Here is an 18,557-nt window from a genome sequence, read left to right on the forward strand (position 1 = left end):
AGCTATATATGACGAATATCTTCCCATGTCAACTGGAGTCTTCCACGCATCCTTGTTTAGGCTGCTGAATGTTCCCTCCAATGGATGACGCATCTCAACCTTCTAGTGATGGTGCACCAGACTAATCATTATAAGTTGAGCAACACATTTTTGCCTCTCTTGCACACAGTTTACAACTTTTCTCAATGAAACAGAGGCCTAGAAAAAGGAGGACCAGCAAAAATAGTGGTCCCATGCCAGGCAAACACTGAATCCTGTTTATGAATTCCTTGTTTTTGATGGTTCCCTTAAGCTCCAGTGAAACCTATGGCTTCCCTGAAATAGATAATACTTAGTGATCTGCAAGGTATAGCATTGCTATATAGTTGTTACAATAATAATAATAGTACTGTTATTATACATTAAGTTCTGGGCTTTGAGTCTATAGTGGAAACCTATAAGAAGCTTTAGAATTACACAAAGTGGTAGGCCTGCTTCACATGAGCCGCAGATGTGCTCCTGAGAGTTTGGGACAATCTAAGTGTTTAATGGCTCAAATCATACATTTCCACTTAAACTTGGCGATATGGTTTGGCTCTGTGCCCCCACCCAAACCTCATTTTGAATTGTACTTCCATAATTCCCACGTGTTATGGGAGGGATCTGGTGGGAGATAATTGAATCATGGGAGAGGTTTCCTCCATATCGTTCTTGTGGTAGTGAACAGTCTCACAAGATCGGATAGTTTTATCAGGGGTTTCTGCTTTTGTGTCTTCCTCATTCTCTCTTTGCCTGCTGCTGTCCATGTAAGACATGACTTGCTCCTTCTTGCCTTCCGCCATGATTGTGAGGCTTCCCCAGCCACGTGGAACTGTAAGTCCAATTAAACCGCTTTCTTTTGTAAATTGCCCAGTCTTGGGTATGTCTTTATCAGCACTGTGAAAATGGACTAATACACTTGGAAATGGCTAAGTTCCCTTTTTAAATTGGTTTTCAATTTTCCCTGCTGTTAATACTTTAAAATTCTCCCAAGAAGTTAAGGCTGGGTGAACATTTAAACCTTCCAGAAGAACGTGCTAAAGGGTGCAGAGAGTCCTTGTGTGCTGCTTCTGTCACCCCCAGACCCACTGTCCACCTGCCAGCCCCCTTCTGCCCTGGAAGCCTGCCCTGCATGGCTGCATGGACTGCACTCTACAACTCCTGGGCCCTCTGGCTTCTGGGTGGGTTTGGCCAGGGGTCAGGGGGAGCCCCAGCAGGAGTTCAGGGGGAGAGAGGAAGGTGAGGCTTCTCATTGCTCTGCATCCCCCGACTCTGTAAAATCACCTGTGGAGGGGCTGTCCTCCTCACAACTTTCTCCTTCCATGTTTCAGTTCTGATAACCTCTCCCTCCCTCACCCCGCTGGATCTGGTGCGAGTGACAGCTCACCTGCTGTGGCCTGGGGTTCCTGCATGGCTCCCCTGCACCTGCCCACATCTTGTAGGTAGTCCGTATATAGAGAAACTCTCCTCTATGATGCTAATTTGAGTGTGCCTTCTGCTTCCTGTTGGGACCCTGCCTGATAAGGTCTGGAGAGTTTAGAAATCCTTTGACAGGAGAATGTGCCTTACCTCAATTTACCAGCAGCTTGAGGGCTTGAAGCCAGCAGAAGCTTTGCTACTTCTCACAAAGTCTCTGCAGAGTTAGGGATAAGGGCACATGAAAGAGGGATAGGTACAGGGGCAGGCATCAAGGTTCTGGGTGCTCATGGCAGAACCATCATCAGGGGAAGAGCAGAGTGCGTAGATATGTAAGTTTTGGTGCCGAGATGCCTGCATTCAAATATAGTGCATCACTTACTATGGCAGACAGACTCAAAGATGGCCTCCAGCCATCTTGGCCTCTTGGTGTTTTGTCTGTGTTCAGTCCCTCCACTTTTGAGTGTGCATGGGACTAGAGATCACTTCTAACCAATAGAATATGGCAAAAATGATGAGATGTCCCTTTTGTAGTGATGTTGCATGAGACTGCAACTTCTTTGCCAGCAGGCTCCCTCCCTGGCTGGCTCTGAGCATGCAAGCTACCATGTGTAAGCAACCATACAGAAAGGCCGAGGAAGCAAGGAACTCTAGTGGCCTCTGGCCAATATCAGCAGGGAACTGAGGTCCTGGCTCCAATGGTGCTCAAGAACAGCCACTTGCCAAGAGCCACTGGGCTTGGCACCAGATCCCTCCCCAGTCAAGCCTCCAGATCAAACCCCAGCCCTGGGTGACACCTGGACTGCAGCCTCGTGAGAAGCCCTGAACCCGATCACTCAGTTCAGCTGTGCCCAATTCCTGACCCACAAAATCTGGAGGACAACAGATGTACTTTGCTTTAAACTACCAGTAATCTGTTAGGCAACAATAGATACTAATAAACTTACTATCTGTGTAACCTTGAGCAAGTCACTAAATCAATTCATGCCTCAGTTTCCTCATCAATCAAATAGGAATTAAGATAATAATCATACAACTCTACTTTGCAGAGCTAAGGTGAGGATGTAACGAGTTGAGATACGCTTAAAGCAGTGCCTGCCACAGAGGTGGTTTCTCACACATAAATGTGGGCTAAGATTTTTGCAGCATCAACAGACTCTGCGGCCCCTTCAAGGATACACCACTGGGTTAGTCTGTTTTGCATTGTTATAAAGAAATACCTGAGACTGGGTAATTTATAAAGAAACGAGGTGTATTTGGCTCCTGTTTCTGCACGTTGTACAGCATGACACCCACATTTGCTTGGCTTCTGGTGAGACCTTAGGAAGCTTTTTCTCATAGTGGGAGATGAAGGGGGAGCTGGCTCATCACATGGTAAGAGAGGAAGCAAGCGAGAGAAGCCAAGCTCTTTAAAACAATCAGATCTTACAGTAACTAATAGAGAGCTCACTCACTATTATGAGGACAGCACCCAGGCTTTCAATGAGGGATCTGCCCCCATGACCCAAACACCTCCCACCAGATCCCACCTCCAACACTGGGGGTCACATTTCAACATGAGATTTGGAGGGACAAACCTCCAAGCCATGTCACCCACCTTCCCTGCTTCAGAAGATTTGGTTGGCCCCTCTTCCCCTGTTCATCCCCCTGAGGAGCCCCAACTTTCCCCCAGTCTGTGTATTCGGTAAGTCTGGCAGGGAATGAGAAGACTTCGCAGAGCAGAAGGCACATTGCTGGGAAGCGCCGTGGCCCCCTCTGTCACCCACTGTATGGGTGCTCTCTCAGCTCCTCAGAAAATCAGCTGGAAACCTCGCTTGGCTGATGTGTGGGGAGCCCAGATGCAGAGCACAAATCTGGAAGCCTGTCGGTTGGCGTTTATCATAAGGCATCCCTGCGAGGCTGGCAGAGCATCAGCAGCTCCATGAGGCAGCTGGAGAAAACCGGCTTGCTGCTCTGCAGACCCCAAAACACAGCGTGCAGCTCCCAAAGGGTCATTCCACTGTTCTGCCAGACCTCAGATACTCCTGTCCTCCTAGGGTTTGGTAAACTTTAGATGTCAAAGATCCTTTCCTGTCCATCTTCCTTACTCATACCTTCTCCTACAGAAACTCCAAACTTCCCCATCCATCTTCTCACCAGAGTGAGGCCAGGGCCTCTGAATGCCTTCCTCTCATTTCCTGTACCCACCCACCTTCCTTTTTCCTCACAGCCGCTCACAACCTAGACAATTTCTACTTCCCCACCTGGCAAGAAAATTCACTTCTACCTCCTGATCCCACATTGATTTGGTGGACATGGCTGTTTTTCGTTATCCCCAAAAGTCATATGCCTGTTTACCCATGTGTGTATGCCAGAGAGAGGTCCACTGCTCAGGTCACTTAAATCCTCTTCAAATGTGTGTTGCCCCTCATGCTGCGGGGGAGGAAACAGACCCAAAGAGGAAGAGGATCTGCCCTGAATGAGCTGCCAGCTAGCCGTAACCCTAGGAATAAAACCCAGGTGCCCTGACCCAAACTGGAGACTGCTGGACAACAGAACTGGCCTGTTAGCTGGGTGCAATCAGCCAGGCAGGAATGATGGTTACTTCTCCACACTGCCAACAGGATCACCTCCCGGTGAGCTGGACCTGATGAAGTAAGGGGCAACCTCCTACTGACCTTCACTACAGAGCCCTGGCTGTAGGAGATACCCAGGCGATATGGGTTGACTTGAATTCATCATTTATTTCAAAGCAGAGGGTAAAGGAGCTGGAAGAGGTCAGAGCTAGTTTGCAGACACAGAAAACCTCACTTCCTGGTGGATTCTTTCTAGGAGGTGCATTTCACAATGGCTGTTTCACCTCTTAGTGACCTGGCAGCTTCCACAGGGCCTTACTGCACACGTTCTGAGCGCCAGGAAAAATGATTCCTCTCACTGCCAACCATGGTTTTTAATATGTGAGCATATGGCTCTGCTGCTTCTTTTCAATCTCCCTCCACTAGTGCTGAGCTACGGCACTGGGGAGGAAACCAGAAACGCAGAGTGGGTTTGTCTGATTTGTCCAAGGGTGTATTTTAGTATTGGTAGCAGAATTCCCTCCTCTCCCCTTTCCTCCCTCCCTCCCTTCCTCCCTCCCTCCTTCTTTCCTTCCCCCCTTCCCTCCTTATTCTCTCTTTCTTCTTTCCCTTGAGAAACACTGCAGCCATGTGGGTGGGTGGGCAGACAAGTGGGTGGATAGTAAGATGGAAGAGGGAGTTTCCTTCCTGGGATTCTCATAATTGGTGTGTGATTGACATTCCATTCATCTGGAGGACTGTGATATTAATCGGAAACAGCTTGAGCTAAAACTGCCTCTAGTGTCACAAACATGCTGAACTCGGGCAGGGTCTCCTGTCTCCCTTCTACTGAGCGACTCCTTCTCTATTTTAAACAACACTCCCTCCAAGTGTCCTTTGCCTCGAGTAACCAGCACATGCAGTTTTTCTCATTTAAACTAAAAAGAACCCTAAACCGTACAGTGGAATGTACAGTGAAATTCCAGGTGCCTCTCCACACAGGAAACTTTTAATTGTTGTACACTGGCAGAAAAAGGTTCACTCCTAAATCAGTAAAGATGATGTGCTCCCTACTTACATAAAAGGAGTTTTTCTACACTCACAACTCCGGCCCTTGCTGATTTCACCTACTTCATATTAGAGATCACTGCAAACCAGCACACGGCCATTCCAGTTTACTCTTGATTGTGGCTGTATTGTATTCCATGGCATGGTTCTATTTAATTGGTTCAACCACTGTTCTACTAATGATCTTAGTCAGCTAGGGCTGCTCTAACAAATACCACAGACTGGGTGGCTTGAAAAATAGAAATGTATTTCTCACAGTTTGGAGCCTGGGAAGTCCGAGATGGAGGCACCAGGAGACTTGGTGTCTGGTGACGGTCCTCTTCCTGTTTTGCAGACAGACGCCTTTTTGCTGGTGGAGAAAGAGTCCCTCCTCTCTCTTCTTATAAGGGTGAGAGGTGAGGCCAGCTGGACTTCCTGGGTCAAGTGAGGAGTTGGGGAACTTTGCTGTCTTACCAGAGGATTGTAAAATGCGCCAATCAGCGCTCTGTGAAAGGCACCAATCAGTGCTCTGTAAAATGCACCAATCAGCACTCTGTAAAACGCACCAATCAGCAGAATTCTAAAAGTAGCCAATCGCAGGGAGGATTGAAAAAAGAGCACTCTGATAGGACAGATACAGAACATGGGCGGGGCCAATAAGGGAATAAAAGCTGGCCACCCCCCGCTAGCCAGCCTTGGCAACCTGTTGGGGCTCTCTTGAAGTTGGTGTGGCTCTCCAAAAAAAATCTTGCTACAGCTCATTCTTTGGGTCTGTGCTATCTTTAAGAGCTGTAACACTTATTGAGAAGGTCCAGCAGCAAGACCACGAACCTGGCAGGAACCAATTCTGGACACAAGGGCATTATTAACCCTGTCACCTCCTAATCCCCTCCCAAGGGTCCCCCTCCAAACACCAGCACAATGGTGGGTAGGCTTTCAGTATATGGATTTGGGGGACACAAATACCCGATTCGCAGCATGTCACTTGGGTGCTTTGCAGTTTTCCATGGAGCTTGATTTACATGGGAGCTCCAGGCGTGGAAGAGTGTTCTCCCCGGAATGTGGGGCCAGGCTGTCCCTGCTGGAAGTCTTCCCTGATGTTGCCCTGCTTCTGGAGTCCACAGCCAGCGGTTGAGCCCACAGACCCTTGGCAATGTCACGGCTGGCAGTGAGGCCCCGCCCGTGGTGAGGGAACAGGGCCCAGGGGTTGAATGTGAAGGAGCCAGATAAAGGTGCTTGGGTTGCTGGGTTCACAAGTTGGGCTAACATCGGATGGGAGCCTCCAGAGAGCGGGGAGAACCCACTTGTGAAAGCCTGAAGATACAGGCTCTAGTCCGGCCTCTATCGAAGAGTGAAAAATGTCGGGCTCGGCTGACACACTCCTCGCGCTCCAGCTCTGTGGTCTCAGGCCACACCTGTCATGCCTTTCCTCTTCCCCAGCTACCGCACAGCGGGGTGGGAAGCTCTGTCCTAAGCCCTGCCCCAGCAGCATTCATACCGAGGTGCTTCTCTGAGAAATCCTAGCTGGAGATTCTCTCCCTCCCACGCCCTCTCTGCCTTCCTTCCAGCCACACTCTTCTAATTGTTTCTGCACTCTTCCTTCAGAATCGAAGTGAGGTCAGCAAATCGTGACTGAGCACCTGCTCTGTGCAGCGCCCTGCTTTTCCCTTTTGCCTGCAGGCTTTCAAGTTAGGTGTGGAGGCAGTAGTCTAAGATTCCAAGGTCCGTGGTTTCCCTTTGGGCCACAAGGGTAAGAAATCTGCTTCCAGTGGTCTCCGAGGACGGCCCATGGAGGACCATGGGGGATGGACGCAGCAGCACAATCACAAGACGCCCCTTCTGACCTGAAGGGTGGCCCGCCGGAGGGATGACCAGCCGGGGGTCAGGCACGTCCTGTGTGCCTTGGCTGGCTCCTGCCATCTGGCGACTCTGGCATCGTGATGAGCGTGGGGTCCACGTGGACGCAGCTCTGAGTTTGTCTGAGGGCAGGGAGGCCTCACGCTGCCCAGGGTAGGGTTACAGGAGGCTTGAAGGGGAGGGGCTTAGAGGACCCTGCGGGATTAGTTGGGAAGACCCAACCAGGAGGTGTATGCAGGGGGGAAATGTCAGGTGGTCCCCACCACCCACCTCACCAGTCCCGCGGGGAGGTATGGGCTTCCCCAGGCCTCCAGCTGCCCCCAGCCTGAGGATGTCTGCAAACTGCTCCAAAGTTTGAGTTGCAGTAACAGTGGTCCTCATTCACTGAGGAGTCCCCAAGGCCAGGCACTATCTAAGTCAGGCCCTTTTGTAAACCCCTCAGTGAGATGTCAATGCCCACATTTTATAGACGGGGAAAAGAGGAGCTCGGCTGGAAACTGTGCCCCGGGAACGCAGAGCATCCCGGGAGCCCGCCCCAGAGGAAGCCTGATTAGCAGCCTGGGGTGGCAGGAGGGGGTCCTGGCCGGGCGGAGGCGGTCGCCTTAGCAAAGCCCTTCAGGCCCTGTCCTCCTTGAATGGGGCTATTTGTCCGTGAACCCATAATATCGGAGCAGACTGAACTTCCTGGCAAACTTTTTGGCAGTCTTTCCCTAATGGAATCTCCAGAGAGAAGAAGTCCCCTGTCCTCCTGGCGTCACTCGTAACCTCCGGCCTGCTCCGCTCCAGGCTGTGCCCAGGGCGCCCTGCCCAGGGAGCTTGTTTGCTCTGGCAGACAGGGAGCCCATTCAGGCCCTCGGTGGCACCCGGTGAGTCTGGCCCGGAGGCCTGGCTGGGCTCCGGCTGGCTCAGGGGGACCTGGCGGGGCCTCCAGAAGCCTCCTTTGGCTCGGGTGGGGCGGGGGCGCTGACTTGACTCTGGCCCATGAGAACGACTGACTTTACAGTTCCGTCTTGCTCCATAAACCAGAAAGCCACTTCCAGCTGGTGGTATGAAGTCTGGTGGGCGGGTGTCTGGTGCCATCCTGTCCGGGCAGGGAGGGGTCCAGCCTGTGGTCTGTCGCAGGCCGATTTTACAGGCCGCCCGTCACCTGGAGCGGGAGCTCTGGCCGTGTCCACAGGGATAATATTTGTTGTACCTGCTCCCGACTTGGGACGCCCACAGCTTCCCAGCTTAGCATTTTAATTACGCTGCCATCAGAGAGCTTTCTTTTTCTACAAATAGGGGATGCCTAGACTTTTATTTTTCAAAGGGTGGGAAACACTAGGTTAAGCTTAAACCACATCTGATTATGAAGAGGCTGTGAGTGATTCCACAGCCAGCCGCCACCCAGACTGCCCTGGGTGAGGGCGGCAGCGAGGGCTCTGGCCCGGAGCTCCCCCAGGGTCCCCAGTTCCAGCTCTGAAACAGCGAGAGAGCTTGCGGCCTGGGCTGGCCCCGCACGGGGACAGCAGGCCCACCTGCGGGAACACGGGCAGCTTCGCCGCGCTCCTGACTTCTTGCCTTGTTGGCTGAGCGGTTCACGAATAGCTGAAGGCTGGGATGTTTAAATATTAAAAATGCTTAGCTAAATAAGCTGGCCTGTTTGGTTTTGCTGATAGTCACAGTCTACCCACAGAGCCCTTTCAAACCTCGTCAGTGTTTTGGAAAGTGGATAAGGGACTCATTCAGTGAGGCTCAGGTTTACCCTGAGCCAGGAATGAAGCATGTATTTCATGAAATAAGGACTAGCCTGAGACCACACACAGAGGCGGCTGAACTCCAGCGGCCTCCCTCCCCTCCTTCCCCTCTCCCCCCCAACCTCCTCCTCCCTCTCTTCCTCCCCTTCTCCCTTTTCTCTCTCTCTCTCTCCCTGGCCCTGACAAACCGGCCATGACTGACACCAGGAAACCCGTAATCGGCGTCAGAGGGGGGTTTCCAGGGCTTAGGGGGCCCTTTGTTATCCTGGAGCTGATGAAAAAATGGATTACGACAGTGTGTGCAGCCCATACTAAAGAGAGCTCACAAAAAAGCCAGGGCCACCTCAACACGGCTTCTCAGAGAAGAAAACGTTGCAGCCAAATGGAATTGTTGAAATCACCTTTGTGTGGGAGGAAAGAAAAAAAAAAAACACCTCACACATTTTCCCCAAGAATAAGGCTGGTTTTGTCACAACTTGCCCCTAGTTCAGCGGGTCTGGTAGATGCCCCCACCCACCGGGCCCCGCGTCCCCAGCACAGCCTGAGGAGCCTGGCTGGCCTGGCTGCATGGAGCAGTTGCTTATGTCAAATCCGTCACTGTGGGACACGGGGGAAACATGAGGTTATTAGGAGGAGGCTTCTTCGAGGACACACTGGGGCCACGTTACTTGCCCTCTCCTTGCCATCGCCCTCCCTGACTACAAACTTCAAGCCCAGCGAACTGCCTCTGACTGGGCGCTGTTTGAAGTTTGGGAGATGTGAGGCTTTCTTTTTTTCTTTTTGAACTTTTATTTCAAAGTAGGCTCCCGTCTATTCAGGGAGAATGAGGCACTTAAATTCAAGAAATATTTATGGTGCTTCCTAGGTACAATGAACCAGGGTAAATTTTGCGGGGGGAAGGGTGAGGGCAGGGACTGGGCAGGGTGACAGGGGCACAGCCTAGCCCCGGCAGCCCCCAGGGCCTATTGAAATGCTGTAGGGGGCTCCTTATTAAAGGAACATTACCCCAAATCTGCAGCCCATGCCGACATCAGCACTGCATCTGGCTGGCAAAGCTAGCAACGATGTGTCCTGGCTCTTGTTTTCCTTGCCACCCGCTCCCCGCCCCTGTGGGGTTGGGATTGGAGTCCCTTCCGAAGGCCCCAGGGTCCTTCAAGGAGAGTGGCTGGAGTGGCTTGGTGCCTTCTTTCTTCTTACACGCATGCTTTTTGAAATGAGATGTTTTTGCCAAAGACAAGTAAAAAGTGGGGTGCGCTCCGGAGTTCTGGTTTGGTTTGAAATGAAGAACCCACCCAGCTCTAGGGTGTCTCAACGGGGCACGCAGATCTCTGACCTCAAGCAGGGCCACCGGTCAGGAGAAAGAAAGCTCTTTCTCCTGAGCTTTCCCGGGGGTTTCCCGAAGCCACCTCAGAGTCTGTGACCGCCCCGGCTTCTCCAGCCCACAGCAGAAATCACAAAGAAGGAACAAGGGACGACGCAAAGGTTTTCCCTCCACCCATCCCCTTCTTGGGCTGAGAGGCCACCTGCCGCCTCTGCTGCGGGCACCACCACCCACGATCAGCTCAGTCCTCTTCCAACCCCAGAGCTGCTCCTTAATCCTCCTTGAGGTAAAAACAAACTGTTTTTCCTTTGCTCTCACCCCAGAGAAACTGACACAGATGACTTCTGTGGCCAGCAAGCAGTCAATTCTGCAGCATGGCGGGGCGTCCTTTAATTCAATTGAATTCCAACACTATCTACCTAGAGACAGTGGTGGATCCCACAGGTCGAGGGCTCAGTCCCACAAAACTGCCCTCCATTTCCGAGGTGGATCGCAAGCCCCTGATTGCCTACCCTGTCTTTCTGACCAGCCACCTATAAATCGAGGTTCCCACCACGTCCTCCATGGGTTTGATTATTTTGCTAGAGAGGATCATAGAACTCAGGGAGACGCTTAAATTTACCAGTTCCTGATAAAGATATTGCTAAGGATACAAATGGAGAGACGCATAGGATGAGGTGTGGGGAAGAGGCGCAGAGCTTCCGTGCCCTCCCACAGGGCAGCCATCCTCCAGGAACCCCTTCGTGTTCAGCTGTCCAGAAGCTCTCCAAACCCTGTCCTTTTGGATTTTTATGGAAGCTTCATTATGTAGGCAGGATTGATTAAACCATTGGCCACTGGTGCTCAGCTTAACCTTCAGCCCCTCTGCCCTCCCTCTAATCCTGCCTTGGTCTTTCACCAGCTCCATCCTGAAGCTACCTAGGGGCTGCCAGCCATCAGCCCATTCATTAGCATAGAAAAGACAGCACTTCGAAGAGTCTAAGGATGTTAGGAGTTGTCTGCCAGGGAACCTGGTTGAAGATCACATATATATTTTAGCATACCAAAGTGCACCTCAAGTCTTTGAACACAGATCCCCTTAAATTGAAAGGATAAACAACTCAGATACTGCCATATCAGTGGAACCCAATTCAGTCCATCAGATTGTATGAATGTCTGCCAGGGCAAGGCCACTCAGGTTTGCCAGTTTCCAGTCCATCTTGTCAGGTTCCAAAAGCGAGTGGTCTTGGCACACACATGGCTTCACCCTTTCAGGCATCTGGGATCACTGAGCTAAGAGACAGTACAGTCTCTCACTCTGAGCCTCTTTCAAGGTGTTCATATAATATTGGATTTCCCTGTATTTATAATTCATTGATTCATTTCTTTACTCCCAGCTACGATTCCTTCTCTCTCCATTAATACCCAACTTTTCCACCTTTGGAAGGGACATTAGAATCAGCCATTGTGCTGGTGTATATTGCAGACAGCAATACTAGTAACTCCTCCTCAGTCCTCTTTCACCCAGATAGAATAAGGTGACATAAGTACTATAGAACTACCCATGTGTAGCCCTCAGGGCCACCCCATCAGTCTCACTTGCCAGCTGTGTTCAGGGCCTTCCCACCACGGAACCTATCCCGGAGCCATCGGCAGTGTCTTGTCTGTCTTGCGGGCAGACGGAATAGTTCTTACTGGCATTTTGTGCCTGAGAGGGTGCAAGAGGAACGTGTCTAGACTCAGCCCATCTCTGCACTGCTGTAGTTCCCATAGCCACTCATTTCACGGACCCAGGTGGCCACCCTAAGTGAGAACAGCAAACAGGGATATCTGCCAATTCCAGGCGACTTTCCAACCTGGAAGGGAGATTTTCTGATGGGCATTTGATGTGTTGCTTTCATGCAACCCTCAGATTTCCACAGGGCCGGGCGCCATACGGGCATCCCTTTAACAGGCCAGGTTTCCATTGCCCCTCTGCCTGACCATGTTGCCAGGCCATTGGCCACTGCCCATGAGTCAGTGAAAACCAGACACAGAGGCTTCGCCACCGCTCAGTCACTGCTAGGAAAGCAGCATGCAGGTCGGCCACCGAGCTGATTTGCTTTTAACTTCCTTGATCAGAGTGGCAGCTTCCAAACAGAATGTTGTCCCCCTGCCTGGAACTGCCATTCACGAACCAAGCAGTGCTTTGCTGGTCAGTTGAGAGCTGGTTATAGGGCACGATCCAGGTGTCAGTAGGATCCAGCCACTCCTACAACTCCTCACTCTAGTTCCAGAATGAGGCCGAGGGGAAAAGAGGCTCCTTGCTTGGGGTGTCTCCTCGCATTCATTCCCCAGGTAGCAGGATCCAGTAGAAACCATTTCCATTTCATTATGGAATGCTCCCGGGCACTGCTATTCCCATTAGAGTGTTTATCTGACGTCACCCAAGACGTCGTGGGTATTTCGGGTTTCAAGACCATTTTATGTCCTTCAGTCATAGAGGTAGCTTCAATTAATGTCCCATAGCAAGGCAGTAATACCCTCAAGTCAAAATTCTCTGGTCCACAGTCTCAGCAGTTGTCGGTGGGAGGCACTCACAGGCTTTTGCCATAAGCTCCAGTTATAGTCCACAGAGGACTTCAAAATAGGCCATCTGTCCCTCCCAGCAGTCCAGCCTCTATTCTTCACTGTGTGGGTTCGGGCAATCTTACTGTTCCCACAAGCATGTCCAATTCATATTGCTCTAAGGGTAGATTTGCATGCTTTCCATTTTACAGTACAAGGCAGGGAGAACATTCCCCAGGCAGATACAATATCCAGCCCCATAATACAATCAGATAAAAGAGACGCAACCGCTTCACATGAAGGGTGTTCAAATACACCACCTCTCCCATGCAGGTTTACCTTAATTCCATCCAGCCTGACTTTCTTAACTGTAGCCTCCACTCGGACTTTATCAACATGTTCTGGTTTTACAATACTGGGTAGGAAAAGTGTTCCCCAACCAGATACAATATCCATTCCTATGAAACGTCCAGGTAAAGGAGGCAGAAATTATTTGTTTTGAGACAGAGTCTCGCTCTGTCGCCCAGGCTGGAGTGCAGTGGCACGATCTCAGCTCACTGCAACCTCCACCTCCCGGGTTCAAGTGATTCTCCTGCCTCAGCCTCCTGAGTAGCTGGGATTACAGGTGCGTGCCACCACGCCCGGATAATTTTTGTATTTTTAGTAGAGACGGGGTTTCACCATGTTGGTCAGGATGCTGCTTTCGAACTCCTGACCTCGTGATCCGCCCACCTCGGCCTCCCAAAGTGCTGGGATTACAGGCATGAGCCGCCACGCCCAGCCAGAACCTCTTTAAATAAAATCTGTTTAAACATTCCCACTGCCATAACCCTACCAGCCCTGACATGCGTATATTCTGTCGGTCTAACTAGGGCCCTCATCAGGGCCTCCCCTGTGGATTTCAGTACCACAGTGTGTGGAGTTCTCATTTCAAGGAGACCCAGGAATTTCTCCTCACCACTCCCTGGCCATTTTACCCACTTGTGTGCCTAAGTGGGTCCCTAGCAGGGGTTGAGTCAAGGGACCCTTGCTTAGTTTTGTCAGTCTTTATCTTGATGAACTTGCGGAGTTGCCCAGACAATTTCAGATCAGATTTCTTACGTCATCTTTGCTTCTGACTTCTTAAATTTCTCCAAACTGGGGGAAATAACAGCAAACTTTAGTTTGCTAAACTAAAGTGATCTTAATTGAACAAAAACTGACATTGGTTGAATAACAAAAGACTTTTCGGGGTTTTTAATCATTAAAAAAAATTCCACCCTCCTTCAATATTTGTAGATGTCCAGCAATATCTACTGTGTCTCTGCTAGTATTTTCCATTTTTCATCTCTAGAAATTTCTGGAATCTGCTAGTACTCTCTGCAGTACGAGTCTAAAAGAACATAACATTGGCCAGGCACCATGGCTCATACCTGTAATCCCAGCACTTTGGGAGGCCGAGGCGGGTGGATCACGAGGTCAGGAGTTTGAGACCGGCCTGGCCAATATGGTGAAGCCCCATCTCTGCCAAAAATATAAAAATTAGCTGGGTGTGGCTGCACGTGCCTGTAGTTCCAGCTGCTTGGGAGGCTGAGGCATGAGAATTGCTTGAATCTGGGAGGTGGAGGTTGCAGTGAGCTGAGATTGCACCACTACACTCCAGCCTGGGAAATAGAGCAAGACTCTGTCTCAAAAAAAAAAAAAGAACACAGCATTTAGAACCGCATTGAGATTCATCCACAGCCACAGGTGTTTAGATGTTGAGGATAGGAAGAGAAAGGCCTGTTCTGGTCTCCCTGTCTGTAGGCATTTGCTTCCTGACCACTGTGGTGGCGTGGCAGCTGGGGCTCAGCCTGCGTCTCACCTACCTTCTGGCTTATCTCCCTGATACGCAGGGGCTGGAATGCTCAGCAACTTCACCAAACATTTTTATACCTGAGCTTTTGTGTGTGAGTTGGAATTAGCCACTCAGTTATATTTGCGACAGATTTAGAAGGTATGAGTGGGGTGGGGTCAGTGTCTGCAGTTTTTTGGCAAGTTCATGGATATCTATCTAGAAGGCATGAGGGCCTCTGTTTAGCTGGGTCATGTGATTTCTGGAGCCTGCAGCAGCCGTGGCTGTTTCTTGATTACAGAAGAGACAGTTGCTTCTTGGTGGCTTGCTTCTACTGAATGGGTTTGGGAATCATCCCTGAAAGCTCAACCTCAAGTTGGTTTTTTTAGCCTTCCCATCAGTTCTATCAGTCATTTTGCCTAATTAAGCCCAACTCATGTAAACTAGCTAGAGTGAATTCTGTTCTCTGCAACTGAGCCTGCACTGACCCAGCTATTCTATTAGGTCTCTATTTTGAATGTCTGCTATGAGTTCACATTGTACTGGACAAGAAGGGGCCATCAAAGAAGCACAATAATCACTTGCAATGTGCCACACCAAAGTTAATTCAATCCTCTCCACAGCCATATGAGCTAAGTACTATTATTATCATACGGAAGAGGAAACTGAGTCACAGAAGGATTAAAAGACTTGCCTGAGGTCTCACTCAAACAGAAAGAGGCAAAGCCATCCTCGTCCCTACCCAGTGTGGCTCCAGGTCCTACAGTCTTTACTGCCACCCTTTACGACCCTCCCAGTTGGTCTAATAGCGCGATTATTTTGCACAGAATTAGCCCAAACACCATAAAGTTTGCAGTTATGAAGTGGTATCGGACGCTCTGATTATGAAACTAGTATTTGTTCAACTCAATTAGAGGGTTTATAAATCACATCTGAGAAACTTTCAAAGCTCTGACAGTTTCAAACAAGGGTCATCAGAGACCTCCCTCTGATTAGATTTCTCCTCATGGAGCATTCCCCAACACCACCCCTCATGAGAATGATCCTCATAAGCAGCCCATTTGCTCTTAGAAATGAGTTTCCTATGTTCTGCACTTGAAGCCTGGAATCGTAACCAAATAGTTGCTATTATAAAGATATTTTCAGTGTGTTTCTGCCCAGGGATGGGAATGTGCATCTTACACCCTGCCCAGTTTCTGCTTTCTTTGCAGGGGAGAGTAGTGGTGGAGCCGGGGGGCATGGCTTTTCTCCTCAGTCCTCCATGGAGACCATTTATCACTATTTGAAGAGTTGTATGTTTCTGTGGTTGCTTGGTCCTCAGTTTCGAGTTGCAACAGACACTCAGACTTCTGCAAAATTCTATTTATTTTCCACATGGAATGCAATTCAACCCTGATGGCTTCTATAGAGCTAAGTCATAGCCCTATTAATAATAGAATCCTTGGAGCCCACTGGCACCTGCAGCCTGGCCATCGAGGGAATTGAGAGCTCAGGTCTATGATGTCATCTCCATGTCTGAGCTCCTGCCCCGGACCCATGTCCTGCTCTATCCAGTACAAAAGGAAGCTATGCTAACTTGACAGAACTACAAAATGCCAAAACCATGCAAAAGAATGCAGCCCAGCCCGGGGTGTAGCGCTCCTCTGCTAAATATGAGATCCTTTCCCGGAGTGAGGCCTCTAAAAACAAGGTCAGTGGGAAAGCCGAAGCTACCTTAGCCAGGGAGGGGCTGACGGCGCCGTGACAAACTCGCCAGCGGTTACCTCAGACAATGTAAATACAAACCTGGGGCTCATGTTTATTTAAAGTTATTGGCATCGGGCTCATTCCTGGTAGACAAAGATTATCTTGTTTACAGCGGCATCCAGATGATGGACAAGACTCTGTATAATATAAATCCAGCTCTGCAGAGGGGACCCATTAGCATAAACAACTTCCCTCAAGCCAAACAAACCCTGCCAAGGCTCAAGCTGGAATTCATTTATTATACAGCTTCAAGTTGACTTGTCTCAACATTAAACAACTGCAAAAGCAAAGGGATAAAACTGATGGCCGAGGGCACGCCTCGCCTCTCCTTTCACTTCTAGCGTGTTTTGCAGAAGGCATTTCTTTCTGGCTTTGTCATGGAGTAGTGTTCATGTCTCTGCAGATGCCGTTGCTCCTGTCATCTCCCCATGAGGTGTGGCCATGGGACATGCATACGGACATGAGAGTCATGGCGGGGGGCAGGGACCACCCAGGAGTCACCATTGTCCTTGTGAAAGCCCTTGGCCTTGTGGGTAGGCCTGGACTTAGGAACCTTAGTGGGGTTAAGCACATAGGGACAGATCCCAGGATTTCAGGGGAGATACGCAGAGCTCCGAGGGCACCAGCGCCTGGCTACGAGCTCTGCCAGTTTAGATTCAGACTTGCCTGGAATCAGAGGCCAGGCCTTCATGAGAATTGGTTCACACGAGGAACCGTGGGCCTCCTGGGAAGACTCACCTAAGGGCAGAGAGGATCTAGCCAACAAGCTAGAACCAGAGAAAGCAGTGACTCCAGGTCACGTCTCGTGACCACAGCAGCAGAGACTTCCAGTGGGAGAGTCGTGCCCAGGGAGGACGTGACACCCAGAAAAAGGGGACGAGGACATGAGCAGGAAGAGTGCAGAGGCTGGCGGCCATCACAGCTGGGAGGCCCCCAGGGAATAAAGAGCTATTGTGGGGTTGCTTGCGGGGGGGGGCAGGACTGTGTTTCTTGGAGACCCAGTTTCTCTGAGGGCTTTTCTGCCTTTGCTCTCTTGTTTCTCCTCTAGATAAGGACCATGTCTTTCTTTTTTTAATTAGAGATGGGGCTTGCTATATTGCCCAGGCTGGTCTTGAACTCCTGGCCTCAAGTGATCCTCCTGCCTCAGCCTCCCAAAGTGCTGGGATTACAGGTGTGAGCCACCATGCCCGGCCTGGATCACATCTTTATCTGGTGTCCCTGGCATCCTGCAGATAGTAGATTCGACACTGTGGAGTGACTCAGCACCAGCCCTGCTGCTTGCCTGTCCACTGTAGCCTGCTCTCTCTTGGCCACACCATCCTCTGTGCAGCCCTGGGGGACAGAGACCCTTCTCACTCCCTGTCTTCTGCAGCCAGAAGGGGTGGAGCTGGCCTTCGGAGTCTTCTCTTGGGTGTTTACAGGCAGCTGTGCCTCCTGTCTTTGGGAAAACCTCCCTGCAGGGTCAAGCCACCCCAAGAGGCCACCTTCACCACCTGTAATCTCTAGTCCCCACCACTCCCCCGTAAGTTGAGGCCTTAGGCACTGGAAGGTGTGTCTTTCTCCCCAAGCCAAGTCCCACTGCCAGCCTGGCTACCCTGGCTGGCTTCACTGTCCAGGGGTCACGACTCTACTGTCCCTCCCCCTCCCCAAACTTTGCCACACCTTGAGCCGCATCCACCCAGAAACGTTCTTTCAAACAGGAAACTCCACTCTCTTCTCTACGCCTCAGCCCACATCTTTACTTTCATGGGGACCTCCAGTGCTATGATTCCTCCATTTCCTCTGGCCCCATTCAATCTTTTCTTCTCAAGCCACTAATCATTCCACCACATGGCCCCTTGCACCTCTGGCTGGGGCTCGCCTGCCCAACCTTCACTTGGGAGCCACCCCATGCTCCACATTCTTTGCCCTCACACTTAGGCAGTGCAGGAGTTATCCAGTGCTGCTAATGAATCACCCCAAAGCCATAACAGCTTAAGCGGACAAGCACATCATCTCATACCACATCTGTGGGCTCAGCTGGGAAGTTGTGGCTTGGGTCTCTCGTGAGGTTGCAGTGAAGATGTCAGCCAGGACCATGGTCATCTGTGTGTGTTGCGGCTGGGGGAACTGTCTCCAAGGTGGTTCATCTCCACGGCTGTGGGCAGGAGGCCTCTGTCCCTTCCCACGTGGGCTCTCCATATGGCTGCTTGAGCTTCCTTATGACATGGCTGCTGGCTTCCTCCAGAACAAGTTTGAGAAGGAGCTTTGTGACCTGGAATCAGAAGTCACACATTGTTACTGCTGCTACATTTTGTTCATTAAAAGCAAATCGTGAAGTCCAGCCCCCATTCGGTATGAGGGGAATTAGACTCCACCTTTTGAAAAGAGTAAGATCAAAGAATCTGCAGACACATTTTAAAACCACCACAGTTCACTTCATTCTTCTCCCACATGACAGCAGTCACCCTTCTTTCCTGCCCCTTGACTGTAGCCAGAGCTGCCTTGTGAAGCCTTCACTCAAACAAAGTCACCATCCACACCTCTGCTTCTGCCCCTGGGCA

The 18,557-nt window shown here is 50.5% G+C and overlaps 1 protein-coding gene across 2 annotated transcripts in view; it reads right to left on the minus strand.

Annotated features, from left to right (window-relative positions):
• The window catches only part of ERCC6L2 (ERCC excision repair 6 like 2), a 186,428-nt gene that overhangs the window by 5,338 nt on the left and 162,533 nt on the right, over positions 1–18,557 (minus strand). The window contains exon 19 of one of the 2 annotated variants that reach the window (XR_004673385.3): positions 18,017–18,268. Coding sequence is in view for 1 of the 2 variants with exons in the window: in XM_034967797.3 (XP_034823688.1) it covers positions 18,214–18,268 (55 nt within the window). In the remaining variant the exon portion in view is untranslated. Of the gene's footprint in view, positions 1–15,664; positions 18,269–18,557 lie in introns of those variants that run through there. The other variant, XM_034967797.3, reaches the window with a different exon arrangement.

This window comes from Pan paniscus, chromosome 11, assembly GCF_029289425.2.
Source record: "Pan paniscus chromosome 11, NHGRI_mPanPan1-v2.0_pri, whole genome shotgun sequence".
Lineage (NCBI taxonomy): Eukaryota > Metazoa > Chordata > Mammalia > Primates > Hominidae > Pan > Pan paniscus.